Raw genomic sequence first — 25,918 nt, forward strand, 5'->3', positions numbered from 1 at the left:
CGCAGGGGACCTCCAGGGCTCCGACTGAGCCGCTACGCGCCAGTGCGCAGCGCATGGCACACAGGGGCACGAGCGCGGCAAGCAGATGGGGCAGCTCGCGGCCGCCTCTCCATGCGATGCAAGGGTTTGACAACCCTCGTCGCCAACTGTTGTGTTGTGTGGATGGCTGGGTCACAGGTCAGCACCGACACCAAGGGGGATGACTTTTAGGGGCCGCAAGCATTTAAATAATCACAGGACATGGAGGTATGATGCACTAGGGTCTCGTAGGTGTAGTCTGACTGGCGTACGTTCCTGCGTACCCGTTTTTATTAAACTTTAGCCACCTGACCCTGGCACTACACCACAAGGGTGATGCCGACGAGGAAAAATAAAGAAAAAACAAAACATACCTTGCGCTTGCAGCTCACCGCCGTCCCCCCCCCCCAAAAAAAAGTGACGCTTGGGGCGGACCAGTCCCCCCCCCAGCTACGCCACTGGTACAGCTAGACACATACTGTTAGCCTAACTCCTCGTCTGCTGTAATATCTCTATAGATACATCTTAATCCCCTGCTCTGCCTTACCTCTTAGATCTGATTAGTTATTTTTTGCTATTCCTTGATTATTTAAAAAATGTTACTGATTTCGCCCCAGGGCACAAGTCCTAAAAAAAGAAGTGGGGGGACGCTCCACGTTAGGTGGTGTCACTGGAAGTGACGTCACTCAGCTTAGGAGGTGGAATACGACTCACCTTGGTGAAGAATGGCTGGAGGAGAGAGAGGCGACGTTGCTTCGAGAGGTGAGACTTCCGGCACTGCTGCACCACTAAAGGGTAGAAGGCATTCCCGACAACCCCCCAGTATCTCAAAGCACGGTCCAGCTTTTGGGCAGGAGGGACTGCGTCCACCTGGCAAAAACCCGGTAAAATAAGTGTGGGGATGCCGTCCACCCGCGTGGTACTCCGACTCAAGCCCTGTAAATTCGCCCCAACCATTCCTGACGGACATTGTTCATTGCATTTACTGCCTTTTCTGTGGTGACATTCCTTATACTACTTCTGAGTAGCAGATTCCCCTCTCTAACCACTGGCATGTCTCTTTTCATGTCCCTCTGTTCCACAGCCCCTCCTTCTCTGGGAGCTGCTCATCACTTTTATGTATTTGGCCCCTGAGATACTTAAATGTGCCTGTTACTTAACCACTTTGCCTTGTCTCTGATGCTATAGTTCCTTGCATCACTATTTCTCAGAGCGATTGCCAGACTTAAGACACGTCTCAAAAAGTTCTCGCAAATTACGGACTGACTTTTTGTGACCAGTCTTTAATTTTAGGATGCGACCTATGAACTAATCGGCTACATTGCAAAATCTCCAGTCACGTGGTGTTGCAGAATGACCTGCAAAAGAATATTCATTTGGCAGGTTTGCTATTTGCGTACCCGTTGATTTGCTACAAAAAATGGGATGGTGGCCTGCAAGAAACAGTATACAACTAGTGGTGGCCTGGTACGGAACGGGGGTGGCGGGGCGTGTGGGTGAAAATAAATATAAAACACTTGCCTCTACCTGGCCGCCGTCTCTCCTCCGTCCACTCTCCTCTGCTTCTCTTCCTGACTCTCGGAGGCAGGCAGTACACAGGCTTCCCTAGGCCAATCACAACACTCCTGTCATCAGCATGACAGCAGTGTCGTGATTCCTTAAGGAACCGGTTTTGCTTTAAGAAAAACAGAAAGGTTTCCCATTTGGGAAAACAACAGAGGGCGCACTCAGGGGTCCCCTGAACTGCTGCCTTCTCCCCCAAGGGTGCTGACACATTTCACAAAGGGGAAGGGGTGTCCAATGGGACTCCTTCCCCTCAGTGAAACAGTTGCCACCTCCATTGAGGTTTGGTAACTTAACAATGGTCTGCAACTGCAATTAAGGTTGCAAATTGATGCATAGCATACTGAATCGTAATTAGGAAGGAACGTCCATTTCACCCTCCTTTCTAAGTGCCATTCGATATGGGTTGTTAATTTTATTTTGGGCTGAAAATACATTACTGACGCGCAAAATTGGTTTAATACTTTGTGAAAAAAATATGTTGGTTTGCGAATACTGTGTTTTTTGCAAACATTATGGTTTGTAAAGGCAAACTTATTTTTTTTTTTTTTAAACCTTTATTGTACAGAAGGCGCGCACAGATACGGGCCTACAACCCACCGGGCCGGCCACCACAATAAAGAAACATACGAGGCAATACAGGAGAGACAACAGGATTTCTAAATAGCTCATATGAAAGGCAAAGGCAACAAGTCATTGAGTCGCCATCACGGACAGGATAAAAGTCACCCGCGTAGCTAGGGGGGGGCGAGGGGGGCGGACCGCCCCAGGCGGCACTGTTCTGGGGGCGGCGTGCAGGCGGCACTGGTGGCCGGTTTCGGCGGCCTTTATAATTAATTTGGGGACACTCAGGGAGTGTCCCCAAATAAATTATAAAGGCCGCCGCAATAGACCACCAGTGCTGCGCGCGCGCCCTCTTTTGAAGTGAAAGCAAACTCACCGGTAGGCGGGTCAGTCAGTCACTGACTACAGCTACGCCTGACGTCACCGGGCCGAGGTGCGCAAGACCGTCGCAGCCAGAGCCAAATGAAAATGTGAGGCGTGTGCATGATCTCTGCAGAACACCGACGTAGTTCAGATTCCGGTGAGCCTGTTATATTTTCTTTTACAAATCCGATGTAATAACTCTGAAATAGCCAGGGCTGACACTGACTCGTGACACACACATCTCTAGGCGGGCCAGCCCTGCTGCCCGTGGCATAGTTTAACTGTTTTTTAGGAGCGCGCCGCCCCACGTGCATTGGCCAAGCTGCTGCAGAGTGGTGGTGCGGCCTCAGCAGGCTTTGGAGTTTGTTCAATATGCAGTTCATTTCTGATGCAGCTATTACTAGCATGGTCTTGGACTGCCGGCCACCTCCCCCCTTGAACACCGACTGAATTACCCAATTCAACCAGTCAACACATGGGGGTCTTTGGAAGTCAAGGGGGGGTACGGGGCCCCCCCCCTGGCCGTATTTATTAAAATATAAAAACAAATCAAAAATTTTAATCAAATAAACATTTCTGACAATTATTAAAATGCACACTTTTCAGACGATTAGATTGACATCCGTTCCGACATGGTATGATGGGCTAACCTTAACAAATAGCTAGTACAGCGTGTTTCCTAACGTAATCTAATCATCCTGAAAATTAAACTGCATTCTAATATTTTTAATAAAGTCCTACGGCAAGGTCGCCAACCGGTGTCAGATCCTTTTACAGCTGCGCTCCCACGTTGGAGATGCGCATGCGCAACCCAGGGCACGTCACTCACACATCTCTAGGCGGGCCAGCCCTGCTGCCCGTGGCATAGTTTAACTGTTTTTTGGGAGCGCGCCGCCCCACGTGCATTGGCCAAGCTGCTGCAGAGTGGTGGTGCGGCCTCAGCAGGCTTTGGAGTTTGTTCAATATGCAGTTCATTTCTGATGCAGCTATTACTAGAACTTTTGTGCGTCGTTGGCCACTATATCTTCTTGAGCAGTCCATCTTAGCGTAAATTCGAGCTAAAGATATTTATTGTTTTTAAAGAAGGCTTTCTTTGTTATATCAGAAAGCTCTTTAAAGTAGTTCCAAACCTGCTTTCTGTAGATGTTCCACGGGTACCGCCAGGCCCCACGTGGAAACACTTGGTTGGGGGAGGAGACGTGTCCAGTGGGCCCAGGCTGTAGCAGGATGTTCAATTTACCGCGCTCCAGTTGGACAGAGATCTCTTTCTTACTTGTAGTTCAGCCGCACCTGGAGCTGAGGTCGGGGTGGAGGGTGCTGATTATTTAAAAATTAAATATTAGCTTTAAAAGCACCTGCTGCAGAGTTTGACTTTCTCGTTGCACAAATGAGTGTGATTTCCGATTTTTGTCTGTTTCCATGGACTTCATTGCATAATTTTGGTTGCAAGAAAGAATCCCTTTAAATGTCACACATTTATTCACTGAATGTCTCTCATACATCCACTGAATCTATAAAAATTTCACACATAGGCAATTTGAAACATTAGCAGATGTGCTTAAATGGGTGTCATTTCTAATATTTATATGTTTCCGTTGTCTTCATTGCTTGATTTGCTTGCTCTAAAGTGCCACTCATATTTGTGGAAATGCCACTCATAATCACACTAAAATTATGAAAATGTCACACATAGCATTCTGAAACCTTGGCAGCTATGGTGGTAAGGGGGGGAGTATTCTTGGACTAGGCCTGAGCAAGCCGGCTGCTGGATGAGGTCGAGGATCGGTAGCATTAGGGCGACTAGTGGGCTCTTCATCCTCTGTGAGAGTACAGCAGAGAGAGAAGAGGGACAGATGGCATATCAAGCAGTCAAAGCCTTCCCAACCGTGGCAGAAGACTGGCGGGAAGGTGGGGGCGGGGGTGCGCCGCCGCCACTCCCACCTTTTTCACTCCACCATTCCCTAGTTCAGATTTGACTAACTCTTCCTTCCTTTATGCCCTGCCTGCTGTTAGCTGTACATCCGGTGCCAGCTGAGGCCCTCCACGTGCACAAACCATGAGCTGAACATTGCAGGCATTGCTCTGCAACTGCAGAAACGTAGACATGGCCGCCGGTTGTACAGTGGAGTGTCGGAGAACATTCCATAAAGTATAGAACCCTGCGAATGCTGGTAATTTCTACATTTTTATTTCTTTGTTTAAAATTTTATACCACACGCAGACGACAAAGTACTCTACAGTTTTTTTTTTACAAAAAAAAATGTGAAAAATGATTTCGAATAATAATTATACATATTTACAAAGAAATGTTCAGGATGACGTCAGAGCATTTTCAGAGATTTAATAACCAAGAGAAATAACCAAGGATTGGGAACACCCAGTGGTGCTCGAATAATTTACAGAGTGGTGTTGCTGCCATCAATGCTTCATCACTGAACTCACAATGTTGCAGATATATCATTAAAGCAGATAAAACTAATATAGCGCACAAGCGATGTGTGGAAATCGGGTGTCAATCAATCACACAAACAGGATTTGTATAGCGCTACTTATCACCTGTGAGGGTCTCTAGGCACTGTGGGGTAGGGGCGGTGCTGCTGATGAGGGACGTTAATTGAATAACCATGTTTTTAGGCCCTTCCTGAAATTCTGCAGGGTGGCAGTCTGTGTTCTTCTTTGTACTGCCGGTCACCGTTGTATTAAACTGTGTAGCCTTGGACCGTGTCATGTATGTGCATGTAACTTGCATGATCGAGGTAACTATTAGCGGCGATACTATGTGTCTCTCGGTCCTTTTTCCCCAGCACCCCTCCACCCCCCTCACCACTCTCCCCAGGGGCGGCAATCTGAGGGGTAGCCCCGGGCGCCACAAGCTCTGGCTACGCCCCTGATAAAAGTAGGTTAATTTTATAATAGAATAAAGGGTGTCACAGGATAATGTCAATCTGTAAAGTCCAGAGGGCCGTGGCGGGCCGTGAGCAAGCCGAAGTCTCGAATACAGGAAAAGACCAACAGAACAATACATTTTGGCAAAGGCAGAACGTGAGTCCCACATCAAGAACAATCACAATCGCTGCTCAACACCCACCCACCACTATCAGGGCACATAATAATAAAACAGCGAAAAATATGTTTACAAAACTAAAAGCCCTCCGTTACAACAACCCAAGAGAGGAAAAGAAAATGGGGTGGGGAAAAGGAAAAAAAGGGGAGGAAGAGGACATGAAAAAAGGGGAGGGGGAAAGTGAGGGTGCAGCGTCAGTGCACGCCCCCCACGGCTAACAAAGCACCCAATACTAATTCGGCACATGGAACTAGTTGCAACAGGAGAAATGAATGCGTAGTAAACCGTGACAGCAGACATACCAAAAGGGCCATGCCAGCACAAACACCCCGGGGGGCTACGTGCCGACACCGCGCCACGAAATTAGGGGATACATAAGAGCCATAGAACCAAAAAGAGGAACAGGGAAAGATACAATAAACAGACCCCCCCCGCCACCCCGCACAGCCCATCCTGCACCCCTGCAGAAGGCTATGGCCTACCCCCCAGCAGCGTGCCTGTCGCCCTAATTAGAACCCGAAATATAGAGAAATATAAGAAAGAAAGAATCACTTAGATTAAAAAGGGGGGAGAAGGGGAAACAGGGAAAAAACAGCGGGAGAGGAGCCACATAATCAAAACCCCTTCAGCTCCCACCCCCCCGCCCGAAAATACTCAGAGCCCACGGGAAGATAATAAACACACGGATAAGCTCCAGGAACGTAACGACGTATCAAACATAATCATACAATTATGAACGGATCACCCAACCATACCACAAAATAACAATCCACAGAAGCAAGATCAGCTCAACCCTGTCCTCGTTTTTCGCAAACTGTAATCGTCCAGCGCACCAGGAACCAGACCACATAAAACAGGAGGTGAATAACAGGGAGTCGAATCAAAAATACACTCAAGTTGTAGCGATCGTGACCCGGATGATCCAAAAAGTACAGTAACCACTTCAGGCAAAACAGGCAAAGTTCCGATGAGAATACGGAGAAAGCCGGTCCAGCGGCACCGTCACAGGATCTTCGTACGGCCATGTGAGGCAAAAGAGGAAAAGGAGACCCATCGAGGTCGGTGCAGACGGGATCCAGCAGGGGAACCTCCGGAACAGAAGGAGGCACAGGACGAAGACGGGCAGCGGATCCCCGCACATCCACACCATCAGCCGCTTCCAGGTCCACGACCCCAAGGAAAGTTCCAGCAGCACACAACAGAGATGAAGCCGCACAAACCGAGGGGGGTCCGGCAGGCCCAACAAAGGGACCCCCCTCCAGGATAGCGGTCGGTGCGGTCATGGGTGCCCCCCAGGAGCGCAGGGCAGCGAGGATGTCGCGGAGCGTAGGCTCACCTTTACAGTATTCAGCAAACGTGCCGCGCGGCGGACTCGCATCGCCGGTCCCCGCAAGGCCGAGAATCATGGGGCCGGCCGCCATCTTAGAAGCCCGGCGGGGCCGCTGCAAACACCGACCCCCGCCCGGATATCAGCGGGGCAAAACAGGATACCGGCAACCACCAGCGGAGGTGCCACCAGGGCAGGAAGGGGAGCCACCAGAAGAAGGCGATGCGCCGGCACCCCACACGCCGCCGGCACCGTTCTCCGAGTCCGGGCGGAGGAACTTAAAATGGCCGGGCCGGAGAACAAAGGGGAGACGAGCCAGATGTACGGTCAACCCCGTCCATGGAAGTCAGCTCCCCAACACCAGGCCACAGGACCGCCGGACCAGGCCCGGGAGGCCGCAATCGGTCTATTAGCACATCGGCCCCTCCGACCGACTCCACACCACCACCAAGGGCCGGCCACCGCGCCCCGTCCAGCCCGGGCGCCGCCAAGGAGTGCCAGGCCCGGCCGCTCCGGAGGCCCCGAAGCAGACAGGGGTGTAACTCAGGATCCGTGACACCCAGGAAACACCGGAGCAAACGGTAAGTGCCTGTGAGTTATCGCCGTTCCACTGCACATCGTGGAATACTTCCCGGGGCAGGATAAAGTACAGGATATTTGTTGCAGACAGGAGAGTGATCGGAGCCGAGCTAAAACGCGGCCATCTCGGACGCGAGCTTGGCTCCTCCTCCGGCAAACGTATTTTGAGCTGGCGCCCAGGTGAGGACTATAACGGGGTCATATGGACATGATGCATAAATGTAAATGTTCAGGAACTTATGTAGCCCTTAGTGCTTGCATTTACACTGTTTCTAAGTGATTCCCTCTCAGAGTTAAGGAAGTCGACGGAGAGACTGGTGATTATAAATCTTGTTGTTACTCAGGCCCCGGATATGATATTTCAAGAGTCAATGGTCTACACATCAGTGTTCTGGAATGGGAAAATAATCCTTACCTTTTTCGAAGTCATCATATGGTTTGGAATATGTGAAGTATATAAACATAGTCTACAAAGTAAAATGCATCCTTATTTTTAGGAAAGTCCTTGGTAGGTATTAATCTCGGATTGCATCCTAGGTCAGAATGTGTCTTGCAGAGGATCCCTTGAGTACCAAATGAAAGGACACCATACCAGGTATATATCATATATATATGTATTTATTCTAAACACAACCCCTATGCATTATTTATGAGGTCAGAGGTAAAAATACAATACAAGTCACTGAGTTAATATACGATAAGTTACACTGTATACGTTATGCCCTAGGGGCCTCACAAACCATATACTAAAATAGTGGTATAAGAACCATGAGAGAATTAGAAAGCAGGCCTGGGGCCTGTGGAATCGCTAGGGCTACTCTAAACAACCAAAGGTTAGGAAGTAGGAGGCCCACGGGAGACGCGTGCAGTGTCTAAACACAGACGCGGGTTACCATTGACTTTCTATGGGAAACGTAAAAGCTACAAATATACAATTTAAGGACACTTCCGGATGAACTACGATGGAACCCTTTTAAACTAGGACACTTTGAGAGTCAAGACCCACAGGAACACCCGAGTACTTGTGTTACCTCACCCAGAGAAGCCGAATGCATAGGTGTCTTTTCGTGTCTGATTTCGTTGTCGTTTTCAATGGAGAGCTGCAAAGAAGTGCTGCAGGCGAACAGAGGAAAAGTGTCCGGGTGGATCCAAGGGTGGATCGAAGATCTGAAGAACCTGAAAGCAGAAGGGACAGAGTCTGGTTCACTAGCCGGTGACCAGGAAGGAACCAGGAAGAAACCAGGCGATGTCGGGTGATTCCAGGTGAAGAAGTTAAGTTTGTCTCTTCAGCCACGAGGACCAGGAGGTGTTGACAACCAAGAGCTGGATTCAAACTGTACCACAAAGGCTCTAGTTGACTGTCGTGTCAGTATCCGGATTGGACCCAACAAGCTTTGGCAAATGCAACCCCCGCAGGATGTCGAGAATGGCTTCGGTGCAGGCCAACAAGGTCTGAGGAACTTCTCCTTTGCAGGGAAGTTGGAGCAAGCCTGGAGAAACCAGGAAAGTGAGTCAGAATCAAAATGGCTTCTTCAGGGGGCTCACTAGCCAACAGGCAAGGAACTGGGAAGATGCATCAAGCTGAAATGCAGGAGCGGGCCCCACGAGACACTTGTGGAGTGTGGAGGCCTAAGCTTCGGTGCAAATAGTGCTCGGGTCTGGGGCTTCAAACACCCCAACGTACAACTTTAAGATACCTTGAGAAAATGCAGGATGTCCAGGAATTCTGGTCCCACGTCTCTCGTGTCCGCCACGGGTCTCAGCTTTGCTGTGGGTGTGGGTCGGAGTCAGAATTGTCTGGAAGTCCATGTCCTATGTTTCAGAATCTTTGGGATCCGGCGGGAGCCTCGAAAACGCAAACCGGCAAAGTTGCTGTTGGTGCCTGTTTGAACAGGGTGGTCACTCCTTGACCACAAGGGAGATGTCTTCCGTCTTCCAGTCGAAATGGGATGTTGAAGGTCCAGGATATGTATTGCAAGGATTCGTCCAGGGTTATCTGAAGTCCTAGGGACTTAGGGGCATATTACCAACAAATAGCAATATTTATCGCTAAGTAGGCTTAGCGGCAATTTTTTTATCGCCGCGCATCACCGGATTTTATCGCTGAGATAACGTGTTATTAGCAACATTTATCTCAAAAGCGTTAAAATTCCCGGCGATAGCGGCAAAATTCGTGAATATCGCTGAGAATAAAGCGATATTCACGCATTATCGCTAACAGGGTCTTAGCCATTAAACCAACCTCCCATTGGATATAATTGCTAAGAACTGGTCTGAGCAGGTGTTAGTTTTTGGAGATATTCGCGCTTAGTGCGAATATTTCCATCGCTACGCCTGTGTTGGTAATAGGCGATAGCTATGTTAGCGACTGCTTTCAGTCGCTGACAGGTTTGGTACGCCCACTTTGCATGTCATTAGCAATAAATATCGCTGACATGCAAAGCGGGCCCCAAACCGCGCGCTATCTCCTACAAGCTGTTGCAACTGCTGTTAGCGACAGCTTGCTAATAGGGCGATAGAATTATCGCCGCTTAGCGGCCGAAAACGGCCGCTATAGCGGCGATAATTCCCTATCGCCCCCCTTGATAATATGCCCCAGGGTTCCTATACTTATACTAAGTTTAGGGGTTGGACTATCTTTAAGGTCCCTCCTATGGGTGGACCTGAGAAGGGTGTGCTTACACCCCTTTCCCTTTGTTCAGTTTTGGGCCAGAGCTGGGGCTGAGTGTCCCAGCAACTGGTTTGAACCGGGCTATGCCTGGAGCACCTTGTGTGCCCCAGGCAATGTCTGGAAAAGCATCTGCTGATGCAGCCCTCCCTGCCCCAATACACAAAACCCTATCTGGGGAGGTGCTGGCACCTCCCTGGACAGAAAACCTATTGTCCAGGCCTCCCCTGCCGGAGTTTCATCCAGCAGCAGGAGGTCAGGCTCGTGTCTGTGACAGCAGCATCCATTTTGTGATGCTGAGGCTCTGTTTAACTTTAACCCGGTAAACCAGTAACTACATGTCTTCTCCCTCTAGAAGGGTGGAATGCTACCCCCACCACCAGGACTGGCGGGGGGATAGTATTCCAAAGTGTTTGACACCTTACACAACATGTTTTGATAAAGCCAAACCAAAGTTAGCATTAACCGCGAGGATTATAATGCACTTAAGAGTATATGGTTTGGCTATATCATAGAACAGCTATAAGGAGATGGTTCGGAAAGCTGCAGAGGGGCTCAGCTCATGCTAGGGCACCCTCTCACATAAAACCAAGCACTCTGCCTCCAGGATTGTTATGGTCTGCCATAGGAGTGACTTATAGGTGTGTATGTGTCTATATGTATATATAGATATAGGTATACTATATCTAAGTAAGGAGTGATTACACCACCTTACCCAGGCTGTGTGAACAGACCTGTGGTGTCAGTTTGGAGGGCCAGCCAGGGGTGGCATAATACATGCTGCAGGACTACAGGTAGCCAAATGGAGACTAGCCAACGTCTGTGGCAACCTCACCCAATTTAGGGTATGCCCCTTCATATACACTGCCCCCATCATCTCAACCACAGCTGTGTTCCAAAGTACTACAATCAAATGAAGTGACCAATAGACGTAAAGCACTCTTTAAGGCAGTCAAGCAATAAATCAGTCTCTGCCCCTCCCATCACTCTGGCATTCAGCAAGTAGAAGTTTAATTGAGTTCTTCACTTGTATTTCAGAAAACTCAAACCCCATAACAACAGAATTTAATCATCTGTCCCATCACCAACATACTCTTTACATGAAAAAATATTGCAAATGCAGGGGCATATTTATAAAACAAAATCAAGCAGCGCAGTAAGCCCTTCTGCTGCGCTGATTGATAGGGAAAGGGCAGGAATGCACCATATTTAACATTATACAGCACATTTCTGTCCTTTCCCTGCCCTGGCACACAATGTGCTGCTTATCGCCAACGCAGAGACCCATGCGTCGTGGCGCAAGGGTGCCTGCGTTGTAAGCAGAATTGATTTTGTGTAGGAAGGGACACCTTCCTGCACAAAAACAATCCTCTGAGGCATTTTCCTCTTACTATGTGTGCTGCAGAATGCAGCACACATAGATAGAGTACAAAACGAGGGGAAATAAATATATTCTGTGTAGGCACCCAGTGCATGACCCGCTCACCTTGATCAAAGAAGCAACCTCTGAGGCACCTCAGAAGGATACAGCTGACTTTGTGATTGGCCTATAGGAGTTGGTGGTGCAATATTAAAGGTGTGTTATGACCAGAAAGCAATGCCAACTAAGTAGAAGGAGGATCAGGAGGTATTGTCCTAGACCTTTAGAGGGTTTGTGGTGCAGACCATTCAAGGCAATGCATTAGGTTTCTGATGTGAACTAGGTGGACACAGGTGCCATAAGGAAACCCAAGAGGGTGTTCCATGTGACCATATTAAGCCTTATTTCAGGAGAGATTACTCAATGAACATCAAGGCGATGGCATAGGAAGCCGTAGAAGAGAAGGAATCTCTTCCTGACATACTGACATGAATGATAGGTCCACGGAAGTGGTACATCCTGCCCCCGATTTACTCCTCAGCAATAGAACGAGTGTAGGGAGATACCTGCATGATTTTACCATCTTTTCTCATTGAATTCAGGGGTGACACCTGTCTGTGCTTATAAGATTGATAGATTATCTGCCTGTCAAAAGAAAGACATCATTTATATGACCAGGTACAGTAGGGCATTGATTCTTAAATGGTCAAGATTTTGGCCTTGGGAGTTAATGAGAGATCTTGTAGTCCTGCCAGTTCAGTGGTGTTGATGCATAAGCAAGGGTCAACAGACTTGCACTTTTGATCTGGCTATTGGCATATTGCTTTAGCACCCAATACCAAGGAGAAGACCGCATTTTCTACTCCAAAGGGGTTATTCCAGTTTAAGGTAATGCCCTATGGACTGAAAAATGATCCTGCCACCTACCAGCTCCTGACGAACTATGGGCCATATTATCAAGCAAGGGCGATACATTATCGGCGCTTTTATCGGCAGGAAACTGATGCTAAAGCGGCGATAATGGGCTTGATAATATGCCCTTGTGAATTCCCATAGAAGCCCAGGTTCTGGTGTTAACCTGGGCTTCTTTCCTGCCGATAAAAGCGGCGATAATGTATCGCCCTTGCTTGATAATTTGGCCCTATGTTCTATCAGGGCTAGAAGAGTTCTTTGTGGTCTACCTGAAGAGCATTTCAGAGTCAGAGCCTTTCTAGGACTCGCAGGTTAGTTACTCGAGGAACTTTGTAATTGTAATTGCAGTTATATAGCGCCTACTACCCCTTATGAGGCATTGAAGTGCTTTTTTGGCGAGTAGCAAGCTACTCCGGAACCCACAAAGGATCAGTGTTGAATTAATATAGTGAAATATGGAAGTAATTTGAGTGGTGGATATGTTAGTCAGTTATTTGGATTGAGAAGGGTAGGGGAGGAATGGAAGAGGGAAAAAGGTTTGCATTTATATGACAATTCCACTGGCTCCAAGTCAACCAGAGGATCACCTTCACACTCCTCACACATGCCTACAAAGCTCTCCATGACAAAGGACCAGCATACCTGAACCACCGCCTCGCCTCCCACACACCCGCCAGACAACTTTGTTACGCCCAACTTGCCCTAGCCTCCGTCCCCAGGATACACAAGAAAGAACCGGTGGAAGTTCATTTTCCTACCTCACTGCCAAGACCTGGAACACCCTGCCCCTCCACCTCAGGCAATCCATGTCACTGACCCAATTCAAGAAGGACATCAAGACCTGGCTCTTCAAATGTTCCTACACCCGGAGGGACCAGTAGCCCCCCACCCCACCAAGCGCCTTGAGACCCTCATGGGTTAGTTGCCACGCTTCACAAGCCCCTGATTGATTGATTGACATGATGGGGCAAAGGACCTGCCTAAGGGAGGCTGGAAGGTGTTGACTGCTCCCCCAGTGGAACACAGTTAATAAAAGGGCTTGTCTCCTTACTATAATGTTTCTGCCGCCACACTACCAGTCTCTAGTAACCCTGGCCAAGGGGCAGTAGGTACCGCCTAAAAGAGTTGTGCACTTTGAGTACCCACTATGAAATCACAGCCCATCTTTGATGTCTCCTGTTATTTCATTGGGGAGCTTTCAGTAGGATTGCATGATTGCCGAGCTCAAAAAAGGAAAACACAGGGTTACTCAAACAATAAATCCAAGGGCATGGTGTACAGCTCTCAAGAGCCATGCATAGGACTTGCAATACCCAATATACTCTGAATATACCCCAATTGAGCCAAGTCAATGACTCTGCTGTTGCAGGATAGTACAACTGATTGCGGAACCTTGGACTTTTTTTCACAGTGTGACATTAATGTTTTCAGTCTGAGAAGTTGAGGTATAAGTGAAGCAAAACTAAAAAAGTCTCATGTTAATGTTTCCTTTTTATACTTCATTCTGCAGATGCTCTCATTAAAGAAAGAGGTAAGTAAAAATAATTTGAGCAAATGTTAAGGTATGCACATACAAACATTCCATTGTAGACTCATTTGTATGTTTTTGTTTCTTTGGCAGATTACCTGCAGAGATTCAAAGGTTAGTGTGATATTGTTTAGCCCATTACAGGGAACCTGTTGTGATCAACAGAGACAGAGGTGAGAATTAAATACCAAGTGGTAACCATGTGTTAAGCTCTACAACAGTCCTTCCCATATGAGATCTAAAGGAAACAACAGTGAGCCTGTGCTGTAAGTAAGCTTGTGGATAAGCAGATATGAAAATGGGGTTGTTTTCCATCATGAGGCATAGGAGTCATATCATAGCAAATGAGAGAAGAGATCGAGCTGTCTGTAGTGTCTTTTGGAAACATGAGGTAGAAACACCCCCTTGATGACCTTTACACAATCTACGGTTTTGGGTATGGCATTGATTGAATCTAGGTAGTTCCCGTGGAGGTGGGGCAAATAGAGGCATCGAAGCACCTCCAGTCATGCTCCGGTTCACATGGATCTGTAGATAGCAGGAGAAGAGGAGGTCACTGGAAGGGTCTCAGTAAAGTGCAACCGTGTCAGTGAAAGAGTTTGGGGGCATATTATCAAGGGGCGATAGGCAATTTTCGCCGCTTTAGCGCCCGTTTTCGGCTGCTAAGCGGCGATAATACTATCGCCCTATTAGCAAGCTGTCGCTAACATTAGTTAGCGACAGCTTGTAGGCGATAGCGAGCGGTTTGGGGCCCGCTTTGCATGTCAGCGATATTTATCGCTAATGACATGCAAAGTGGGCGTACCCAACCTGTTAGCGACTGAAAGCAGTCGCTAACATCGCTATCGCCTATTACCAACACAGGCGTAGCGATGGAAATATTCGCGCTAAGCGCAAATATCTCTAAAAACTAACACCTGCTCAGACCAGTTCTTAGCCATTATATCCAATGAGAGGTGGATATAAGGGCTAAGACCCTGTTAGCGATAATGCGTGAATATCGCTGCATTCTCAGTGATATTCACGGATTTTGCCGCTATCGCCGGGAATTTTATCGCTTTTGAGATAAACGTTGCTAATAGCACGTTATCTCTGCGATAAAATCCCGTGATGCGCGGCGATAAAAAATTGCCGCTAACCCTACTTAGCGATAAATATCGCTATTTGTTGATACTATGTCCCTGGGTTCTTTGTTGTTGAGGCACTTCAACAATGAATAACCAACAATAGATTTTTTTGCAAGAACTTCCCACTAAAGTTGTGCACAACAAAGCAGTCCTGCATATATTAGAAAACGTAGATGGAAAGGTAACTGTGATAGTAGTGGAAAATTACAAGATCCCTAAGGATATGGGTCTTCCGCTCTATAGAGGAGAGCCCAACAGTTCAAGGGAAAATTATAGGATCACAAAGGATATGGAATCTTCCACTCTATAGAGGAGAGTCCAACTTTTCAAGGGAAAATTACAGGATCACTAAGGATATGGGATCTTCCCCTCTATAGAGGAGAGTCCAACCGTTCAAGGGAAAACGATAGCATCCCTATTAGTTTCTGACGAAGAGTTAAATATTGCAGTGAGTTATGTTTTTGGGGTTGAGGAATGGACTTCAATGTTGCTGTGTAATTACAGATATATATTAGTATTAGTTAACATAAATACTACAGAAGCTCTTAAATTTTTATTTAATTATTTTTTGACAGATTTTCAGCCAATGGATTCAGGTAAGACTGCAAGCATTTCTAAACTTAAAAGCAGAAGAAATGTTCTTCACTTTCTTGCTCCCCTGAACAAATGTCCTCTTTCCTAGAGAGGTGGTGGGGCAGAGATGTCAGCATCTTGGAACCTATGAAACACATTTGATCTTGGTGCTATTAAACAAATTCCAGTTTTTTAGCTGAACAGTAGCCTAATAGTTGAAGGAATATTTACAGAAACATAAAAATGTCACACTTAAGGTTATGAAGTTCATATTTGTATGGTTCAAGGATACATCAATAAAAATAATAAATAGGCAAGATGCAAAAGGTAGACAAAGACAAAGATAGTTTGTATTGCTAGGAATGTGGAAGACATACTCCTCACACGCTAAAGGTTTGTTGGCAGAAGGAAAAGTAATAATCTGTGAAAAGACAACTTAATGTTCAGTAATCTAGTCACTTTGTGTTCCATATCACATTCGAGAGTTCTAAGGCTTCATAATCAATCATCTAACCATTTTGATCATCATCTTGCATTGTCGGTGGGTAGAATTCTAAATATCCTTGCCTTTTGTGAGACTAGTGTTCTAGGCAATACAAACTCAGACAAGGATCTATATTCACATTAACAAGAGAGTGATGAAAAATTAAAACAATCTCAACAATCTTTAAATATTCTTATTAACCATGACTAAAGGTTCAACCCTGCAAAATCCATATAATCATCAATTGTATGTATATCTTTTCCTTATCTTATATATCTGCTCATATATGCCCACATAAAAATGTGTAATACTGATAGAGAATTCTAAACCTAGTATTGTGGAAACACCTCCCTTAGCAGGACAAAATCAAGAGCCATTGTATATTTCAACATCACATTTCATTGACCCACTGATTGAGTGGAAATTAACATTATTGCAGTGGTAATTGAGCTTTATAAGTCCCTCTAATAATTTGGCAACCTGACATATGTCATAGCTAGACATTCCAATTCCACAGCTTGGAATAAATATGGCATAGACTCAGGCAGTCTTTGAAATGTCACGGGGCTGTATCTTATGTAAAGCAGGTGGTTGTGTTAAGAAATGTCAACGTAAACAATTTTCAATAAATGATACAGCATAAAATTTCCCATCTCGCTGATAAATAATGGCATTTACTGCCTCGCTGGAGTAAATATTCCAAACGGATGGTGGAACCTTCTGTAAGAATTATTCTTTAATGAAAACATATTTGTGACTTCAAATGAAAATTGAATCTGTGAAGTAATTAAGTGACCACCTAAGGCTTCCATAAATTACAGTTGACCTGTGATTGATTTACCAGCAGCTGTAGCTGTTTGAGGTAGTTCCAGCTCTTACTCAAGCCATATTTACCCTGTGGGATGTCTGACTGTATGTGGATTTTGCTACCTACACTTCTGTTATCAGTCCTGAAGAGGACCCGCTGTGACGCTTGCCGACTTGCACATACTTTTGGGTCGAAATGTCAACACTTCTAGTTCAGCTCATGTCCATAGTCTCCTCACCCCAATATCAAGGAAAATGAATTGTTAAGGGTGTGACTAGTACATGTGAGATAATTGTAAAAGGACAGACCCACATTGATTCATATTATGTACACATGCTTGTAATCCGTGCGTCTTGCATAGTTCTTCTACAGCACCACCTTTCAATTCATGTCACTTGACTCACGAAGGTCACATTATCCATGTTGTATGTTGTTTAATTCATGCATGTGACAGCCATATACTAAAGTAGTAAATATTACATATCAACAAATGAATCAGTATCTTCGGTGGGTTTCGTTTGGTGTCTAAGAAATGTTTATTAGCCTTTGTTCCAAAAGTTTTTGAATTTTTTTATGCTGTATCCTTTATTAAATATTGTTTACTAAGCAATTGGTTTATCCTACAGAACCTATTGTACATTGTATTACCATTACCCAGGTTCTGAGGGACACAGGGTTCACCCCAATATTTTTAATGAGAAATGTCTAATGGTAGGCTCAACTGATGCAGGATCCAAACCAGACCTTGGGCTGCCAGACACAAACCCTGGGCCCAATTCAGAGAACTAACTTAAGACTAAATCCTAAACGTACTACTTTTGGTATTCACAGAATACACTTACTACTTTTGGTATTCACAGAATGGATTTACAACTACTAACTTTAAGTCTACACTTGGGCCTTAAATTCCGGCCCGAGAGTGGAGCTTCCGGCTTGGAGGTGGAGCTTGCAGGCCAGAGACGGAGCTTCCGGCCTGGAGGCGGAGCTTCCGGCCCAGAGGTGGAGATTTCAGCCATGGCTAAGTCCCCACCTCTGAGCCAGAAGCTCCCCCTCTGGGCCGGAAGCTCCGCCTCCAAGCTGGAAGCTCCGCCTCCAGGCCAGAAGCTCCACTCCCGGGCCGGAATTTGCGGCCCGAGTGCAGACGTAAAGTTAGTAGTCGTAAATCCATTCTGTGAATACTAAAAGTAGTAAGTGCATTCTGTGAATACCAAAAGTAGTAAGTTTAGGATTTAGTCTTAAGTTAGTTCTGTGAATCGGGCTCTCTGTTTTCATCCTGATCAGTAGGAGCAATACGCCAGGCTAAAAGTACTCTGGGTTGTACTCAGGATTTCCCAACTAGTGAAAAAATGGTGAAAGGAATATCTTTAGTGTGCTTGGCTAGGGACACATTGCACTCACTTTGTCCCATAACGATACTGCTGTTGCCGACATCACAAATTAGTCTTGAGCTGTAAAGATGAACATCTGGAGGTAAGATGTGTTAGTCAGACAGAGGCATTGCCTAATCCGCAAGGGTAACACAAGTAATGATATTATCACATTCTGAAATGAAATGCCCATGCACATGTACTTAATCGCATTGTTACCTCTAGTCAAACATGATTGGGATCATGGCCATTCCTCCATTGGATCTGTGGGAACGTGGATGCACACTCAATATGAAGAGAGGTTTAAATTCTCTTTGTACTATTCCTAAACTTGCAGAAAGGTGTTGTCTTTGGAGATCTCAGCATGGTCGATTTCTTCTTGCCTGCTGACCATCCCCTCTGGGCAAAGACACATGATGATCCAACTAATCAGACTTGCAGCAAAGAGGCCCCACCAAACTAAAAGAGGTATCAGGTAGCTGGGAAAATCCAACTACGAGAGTGCCACGGGTAGCCATGTGCAGGAGACGAACTGCATCCTGATGACATCTGTGCAGCATACAGACAAGAAAAGGAGTGCTTCAGTCAGCAAGATCATTTTTGGGTGATTGACTCACCCTTGATTAATTATTTTCCTCAATAATGTTGGTAACCACAACTTAATAAAAAGTATTTACTCTACGTCGCAACTATGGTGCGGATTACCCACCACACGGGGGCTGTGACCTGGCAATAGCCACTGACTGAAAAACACACAAAGTAACTGTGGGTCTAGATAAGTTAGTAATTGTGAGGGTCTGACCACCAACCTGATCTTAACTAAAGCATAATCGAAATAGTGAGTGATGCTTCTCGGGTGTGAAAATACCCATCAGATATCTTTTGGTGCCGCCCTTGTCATCACTTGGGACTCCTTACACCAAGGAGGATATTGCTGCATCCAACACCAAAAATAAATGGATGCCCCAGTGTAACTAAGGGTCTATAAGGGTAACCTGACAATGATACCTGAAAAGCAGTGCGTGTGAAAAAGAGGAAAAGTGATAGTGAATAATATAAAATTGGAGAGTAGAGAGGGAGAACAATTTATTAGATACCCCTCACACTTCCAAGACTAAAAACCAGTGTGGGAACATAGTAGTTTTCAACAAATAGCTGCTATATAGTTAGAAAAGGTCGACATTTTTCAGCAGTATGAGGACCTGGTGTCCACTGCTTTCTTCAGGAACAAAACTTCGCTACTGCATAAGTTTGAAAAAACCCAAAAATCACCAGTGTGTGTAAAATCCATGAGTGTCACCTGGACGCCTAGGATCTGTAGCCGTCCTCCAATTACCTAAAAAATTGACGTCCAAATGGAATAGGTTAGCATGTCAGACAAACACAACAACACATGAACAAAGACACATTGGTATTTGATAGGAAACATCACAATCGATGGCGGGTATGAACAAATATTTCTTATGCCTCCAGTACCCACAAAGGATGTACTAAGCCCAACATCAAGGCTGTCGTCCACTCACCTTCTTGGTAGGACGTAGGTGTTGCACCTCACCTGGCTACGGCTCAGGTAGGTAGAGCACCGCTCTATTAAAAAATAAACAGATGTAAGTCATAGACACATCATATTTATTACAACAACAAAAATAGGTAACGGTCAACAAGAGCGCACAGCAGAGTATAGGCAAGCAGTCAATTTACAATATCATGCGTATTGTCGGTGCTCAGGAGGAGAATTGAGACCGGTTACCACGATCTCTGAAGAAACCAAAGGCCAATATTTATGTAGTCCTCCGAGCACTCAATATATCAATGTCTATGTCGAATATTATCTTCATTCATCAATGATTATCCAAAATTAGAATCCAGAAATGTCTTTAGAAGTTCAATTTATTGAAAAGCGCAGCCAACACGTGTTTCGTCAGTCCGTAAGACAATGACTTCTTCAGGGCATCAATATGAAAATTCTTTGTTGTCGCAATCAATGAAAGTAACACTTGTCCATTCCCATTCAAATATGTAAATTCAACAACCAAGCAATTTCTGGTTATAGTGTTCAAATATCAGCATCTATATCTCAAGTATTCGCTTGGATCCAGGTTTAGTAGTAATAGTTTTTATATGTTATCCTCCGCCACAATGGAGCTCATGTATACCTAATCTACAGTATATCGCGTTTGAGATTCTCCACTCTAGTCCTTATTTTCACCATCAAATTGTTAGTTCATACGTGTACGTATCAAGCCTCATCCTCAGGGTCGCGTATTCTGTGGCGTTTAGCGTTTACGCGACCCTGAGGATGAGGCTTGATACGTACACGTATGAACTAACAATTTGATGGTGAAAATAAGGACTAGAGTGGAGAATCTCAAACGCGATATACTGTAGATTAGGTATACATGAGCTCCATTGTGGCGGAGGATAACATATAAAAACTATTACTACTAAACCTGGATCCAAGCGAATACTTGAGATATAGATGCTGATATTTGAACACTATAACCAGAAATTGCTTGGTTGTTGAATTTACATATTTGAATGGGAATGGACAAGTGTTACTTTCATTGATTGCGACAACAAAGAATTTTCATATTGATGCCCTGAAGAAGTCATTGTCTTACGGACTGACGAAACACGTGTTGGCTGCGCTTTTCAATAAATTGAACTTCTAAAGACATTTCTGGATTCTAATTTTGGATAATCATTGATGAATGAAGATAATATTCGACATAGACATTGATATATTGAGTGCTCGGAGGACTACATAAACATCATATTTATTATTGTCACTTAATCTACATTGTTCATAAAGGGAGTACAGTAAGGTAAAGATGTTCAGAGCACGCAACACTATTTGTGTTACAAGTGTGTTCACCCTACATTACTCTGATAGCAATTAGGCACCAAGTAGCTACCTGGTATTAACATAAACCCATTGTTCTTTAGTGGGTATCAGTTCTGGTTCTTGACGTCCCAAGTTGTGGTTCTACAATAAGCGGTATTGCTGCTTGAGAATGCAACTTGTTTATGTGTGAATTCTTTAATGGTGCAAAACACATGTATAGCAGATAGCAGCCCCAGATCGTTACTAATCTCAGAGCAGTCATATTCACAGATATGTAACAAACAGAGTAGTTCAGGCTTATCTCTTTGGTAATCAATTAGACATTTCTGAGCGTTACCACATATTCATACAGAACAACGCCATGTTGTTTCCAGGAAATCAGTTAATCACCGAGTAGTCATACTTGCCGATACATAACTAGCAAAGCTAGCGTTAGTTCAGGCTTTTCTTTTAGGTAATTAATTAGGCATTTCTTAGCGTTCCCATGCGTTTGTACAGAAAAACGCCATGTCGTTTGATGGAAATCATTTAAATGCCGCCTGCAGCCAACTGTTTATATCTACAGTCACTCCTAGGACTTATTATCAATGCCCTTATGCGTCATTAGCGTTCCACATATATTTAAACAATACAAGCCCCCGCGGAGTTACCATCGAGGCACATATTCCTGTCCTGTTTAAATACGTCTTCCTTTAGCTCTTTGCTGATAGGCGTACTGTCTAAAATGTTGAGATCGTTACAACTCACTAACAATAGACAGAGGTACATTGCCGAGTCCCTACCTGCCCGTCGGTACTCTGGGCATCCCTCTGGGCCGTCTCGATGAGGTGCCGAACGGATAGGTAGCGCCGATTAAAACACTTCCGCATTCCGGGACGCGTGTGAGTGCACAATACCACGTGGGATATTGTCCTGCTTGACACCACCACTTACCACAATGAATGCATGAGACAACTGCAAGACACCAGAGCCTATCGTGCACTAACTGAGGATCCGACTGCGAGACTCACTAATACGATCGGCCACATCGTTGAAGAAGCACTCTCAGAAGGGTGGTTGACTCAAAACGAAGCACAGTACTTACGTACCCCATACCCTACCATGCCCTATTTTTATGTGCTTCCGAAAGTACATAAGAACCAACATCCACCACCAGGCCGCCCAATTATATCTGTGATCGGTTCTCTGTTGGAACCGTTATCTACTTTTGTAGATATCTTTTTACGACCTATGGTGAGAGAAATAACAACATTTCTACAGGATACCAAAGATGTGCTCCAGATTCTTCCTGAAATTGACTTCGACATGAATACTGACCTACTCGTGTCATTTGATGTCAAATCCTTATACACGTCAATACCCCAGGATGACACCATGGCCGTAATAGAAGACCTGCTGTTGGAAAGAGACCTAAATTCAATCACACCAGTGCATCTGATAATGAATCTGGCAAGCCTGGCCATGAAAGAAAACTTCTTCCATTTTGAGGAAACAATCTTCTACAAATATCGGGGACCAGCATGGGCAGCGTTTTTGCCCCAAGCTTAGCGAACCTTTATGTTCATAAGTTCGAACAAGACCACATTTTAACACCAACCAATCCTTTTTTTGCATCTATACGCACATGGAAAAGATACATTGATGATATCTTGGTTGTGTGGCGAGGTACGACTGATGAACTGTTTCAGTTTTATCAGTGGTTGAATACCAGAAACAACTGTCTACGTATTACTGTGGAACATCACAATCATCGATTAGCATTTTTAGATCTTCTTGTTATTGCTACTCCCACAGGTCTGCGGTCCGAATTATACAAAAGACCAATGGCACGTAACTCTCTTTTATGTTATGATAGCTGCCACCGCAAGGCTCTAAAAGACAATTTACCGTATGGACAGTTTTTACGGATCCAACGGAACTATTCGACATGAGAGTCGTTTCGCGAACATGCTGGGGCACAGGAGAAACCACTTCGCTCTAGGAAATATCCCAAACAATTGGTACGCCAGTCTCTAAAGAGAGCGGCCAATAATAATCGCGAAGCTCTTCTTGAACCTTCTTTTCCAAAAGACAAGAATCAAAGAATCACGTGCGTGAACACCTACAGCACTCAATCGAATGACATACAAAAGATAATCAAGAAGCACTGGACCATCCTGAACACCGGATCTGACGGCCTTCCTCCGCCACTCTTTGCATTCAAAAGAGGACCCAACCTTAAGGACAAACTTGTACACACGAGACCTAAAATGAAAATAGCACGGTCGGTTGGGACTCTTTGGAATATGCCAGCCGTCGAGGGGCATCACCCCTGTGATAACTGTGCAGCCTGCCCCCAGACACCTAAATCAACGAGTATTGATGTTGGAAGCAACCGTCCATGGCAGCAAAGGCGGTTTACGAACTGCAATAGCCAGAATTTGATTTATCTTATTACTTGCCCGTGTCATCTCAAGTATGCGGATATGACCACCAGGAAGATAAAGGTTCGGATTTCGGAACATAAAAGCACCATCAGGTGTAAAAAAACAGGCTACCCGCCTCACCAACCATTTCTTGGCAGTGGGGCATACCCACACAGACTTTACCTGGACAATTATAGAACAGCCTATCATTCCAGAACACACTACAAATGTCATCAAATAAGTTTTAAAAAAAGAACAGAAATGGGTATACAAACTGAACACAGATAAAGAAGATCTCAACAAGGATATACATTGTATGTTGCTTTAATTGGTCTACTGATCTTTTTGCCACTGATGACCAGCATAATGTTAATCTTGCAAAGCCATTAGCCATACTCTGACTTTTGGCCGATTACCAGTAAATGTAGTGTGAGTAATTCCTGACACTACCTGTCACTGTTATAAGAACAATGGGCTGTGCGCAAGAAGAACTATGAGGGTCTAACTATATTACACATAGGAGTTTGGATATGTAAGTGAATGAGGCTAGGAATTAGTTTACCGCAGAAAAGACACATCGGTTTTATATAAAATCTAACATTTTTAAAAAATTATCCTCAAATACTACAGTTCGCCATGACCCAGAAAGCCATAGTGAGAACAACGCAGAGATGTGCCTAAATTCATTAATAAGCGTCATGCCTGTATTTACATCAAACCTGTCTGCTACAAAATCAGATGCTCAAAGCTCTATTTCCAAAGAGTGCCTTGATTGAATTTGCCTTAGCTATTTTGAAGAGAGCGTACATAATGAATGAGGTAATGGGACCTGTTTTCAAGAATGTACATGCTACCAGAATTAAAAACTAAGGACGATAAAGCCATGCCAGCATTGATCGTTAGTAATATCAAAAACTAAAATACCAAGGAGTGCCCTGATTTAGGATAATAACGCTGGTAAATGCTTGATTTTTCAATAAGCGCAATGTTCCAACCTACGCTAGCACTGTTTGTAATAAAATTCAATGGCATCAAACTTTATTGATTCATACAAGAGTACTACTCATATATGCGACTGTGATATTTCACATCGGATCGCAATTGATTAATCATGTATTTCTAGGGTGCATGGAAGGCTGTATATGACATGCATGTTTCTTGCAATGCACACATTATGAACCACACGCGATAGAAAAACAACCAGGGAACCAGGGATCTGAAACCACAATTCCCGGCATTCATAGAGGATCACGTGGTATTGTGCACTCACACGCGTCCCGGAATGCGGAAGTGTTTTAATCGGCACCTCCCCGAGACGGCCGAGAGGGACGCCCGGAGTACCGACGGGCAGGTAGGGACTCGGCAATGTACCTCTGTCTATCGTTAGTGAGTTGTAATGATCTCCACATTTTAGACAGTACGCCTATCAGCAAAGAGTTAAAGGAGGACCTATTTAAACAGGACAGGAATATGTGCCTCGATGGTAACTCCGCGGGGGCTTGTATTGTTTAAATATATGCGGAACGCTATTGACGCATAAAGGCATTGATAATAAGTCCTAGGAGAGACTGTAGATATAAACAGTTGGCTACAGGCGGCATTTAAATGATTTCCTTTAAACGCCATGGTGTTTTTCTGTACAAACACATGGGAACGCTAAGAAATGCCTAATTAATTACCTAAAAGAAAAGCCTGAACTAACGCTAGCTTTGCTAGTTATGTATCGGCAAGTATGACTACTCGGTGATTAACTGATTTCCTGGAAACGACATGGCGTTGTTCTGTATGATTATGTGGTAACGCTCAGAAATGTCTAATTGATTACCAAAAAGATAAGCCTGAACTGCTCTGTTTGTTACATATCTGTGAGTATGACTGCTCTGAGATTAGTAACGATCTGGGGCTGCTATCTGCTATACATGTGTTTTGCACCATTAAAGAATTCACACATAAACAAGTTGCATTCTCAAGCAGCAATACCGCTTATTGTAGAACCACAACTTGGGACGTCAAGAACCAGAACTGATACCCACTAAAGAACAATGGGTTTATGTTAACACCAGGTAGCTACTTGGTGCCTAATTGCTATCAGAGTAATGTAGGGTGAACACACTTGTAACACAAATAGTGTTGCGTGCTCTGAACATCTTTACCTTACTGTACTCCCTTTATGAACAATGTAGATTAAGTGACAATAATAAATATGATGTGTCTATGACTTACATCTGTTTTTATTTTTTAATAGAGCGGTGCTCCACCTACCTGAGCCGTAGCCAGGTGAGGCGCAGCACCTACGTCCTACCAAGAAGGTGAGTGGACGACAGCCTTGATGTTGGGCTTAGTACATCCTTTGTGGGTACTGG

General features: G+C 44.9%; 1 protein-coding gene across 2 annotated transcripts in view; it reads left to right on the plus strand.

Annotated features, from left to right (window-relative positions):
* LOC144798246 (butyrophilin subfamily 1 member A1-like) overlaps nt 1-25,918 on the plus strand; it is a 415,895-nt gene that overhangs the window by 305,903 nt on the left and 84,074 nt on the right. Inside the window, exons 6-8 of one of the 2 annotated variants that reach the window (XM_078668995.1) lie at nt 13,929-13,949; nt 14,040-14,060; nt 15,649-15,669. The exons of the other annotated variant lie outside the window; for it this stretch is intronic. Coding sequence (XP_078525121.1) covers nt 13,929-13,949; nt 14,040-14,060; nt 15,649-15,669 — 63 coding nt within the window. The remainder of the gene's footprint in view (nt 1-13,928; nt 13,950-14,039; nt 14,061-15,648; nt 15,670-25,918) is intronic. 2 annotated transcript variants of the gene reach the window in all.

This window comes from Lissotriton helveticus, chromosome 12 (genome assembly GCF_964261635.1).
Source record: "Lissotriton helveticus chromosome 12, aLisHel1.1, whole genome shotgun sequence".
Lineage (NCBI taxonomy): Eukaryota > Metazoa > Chordata > Amphibia > Caudata > Salamandridae > Lissotriton > Lissotriton helveticus.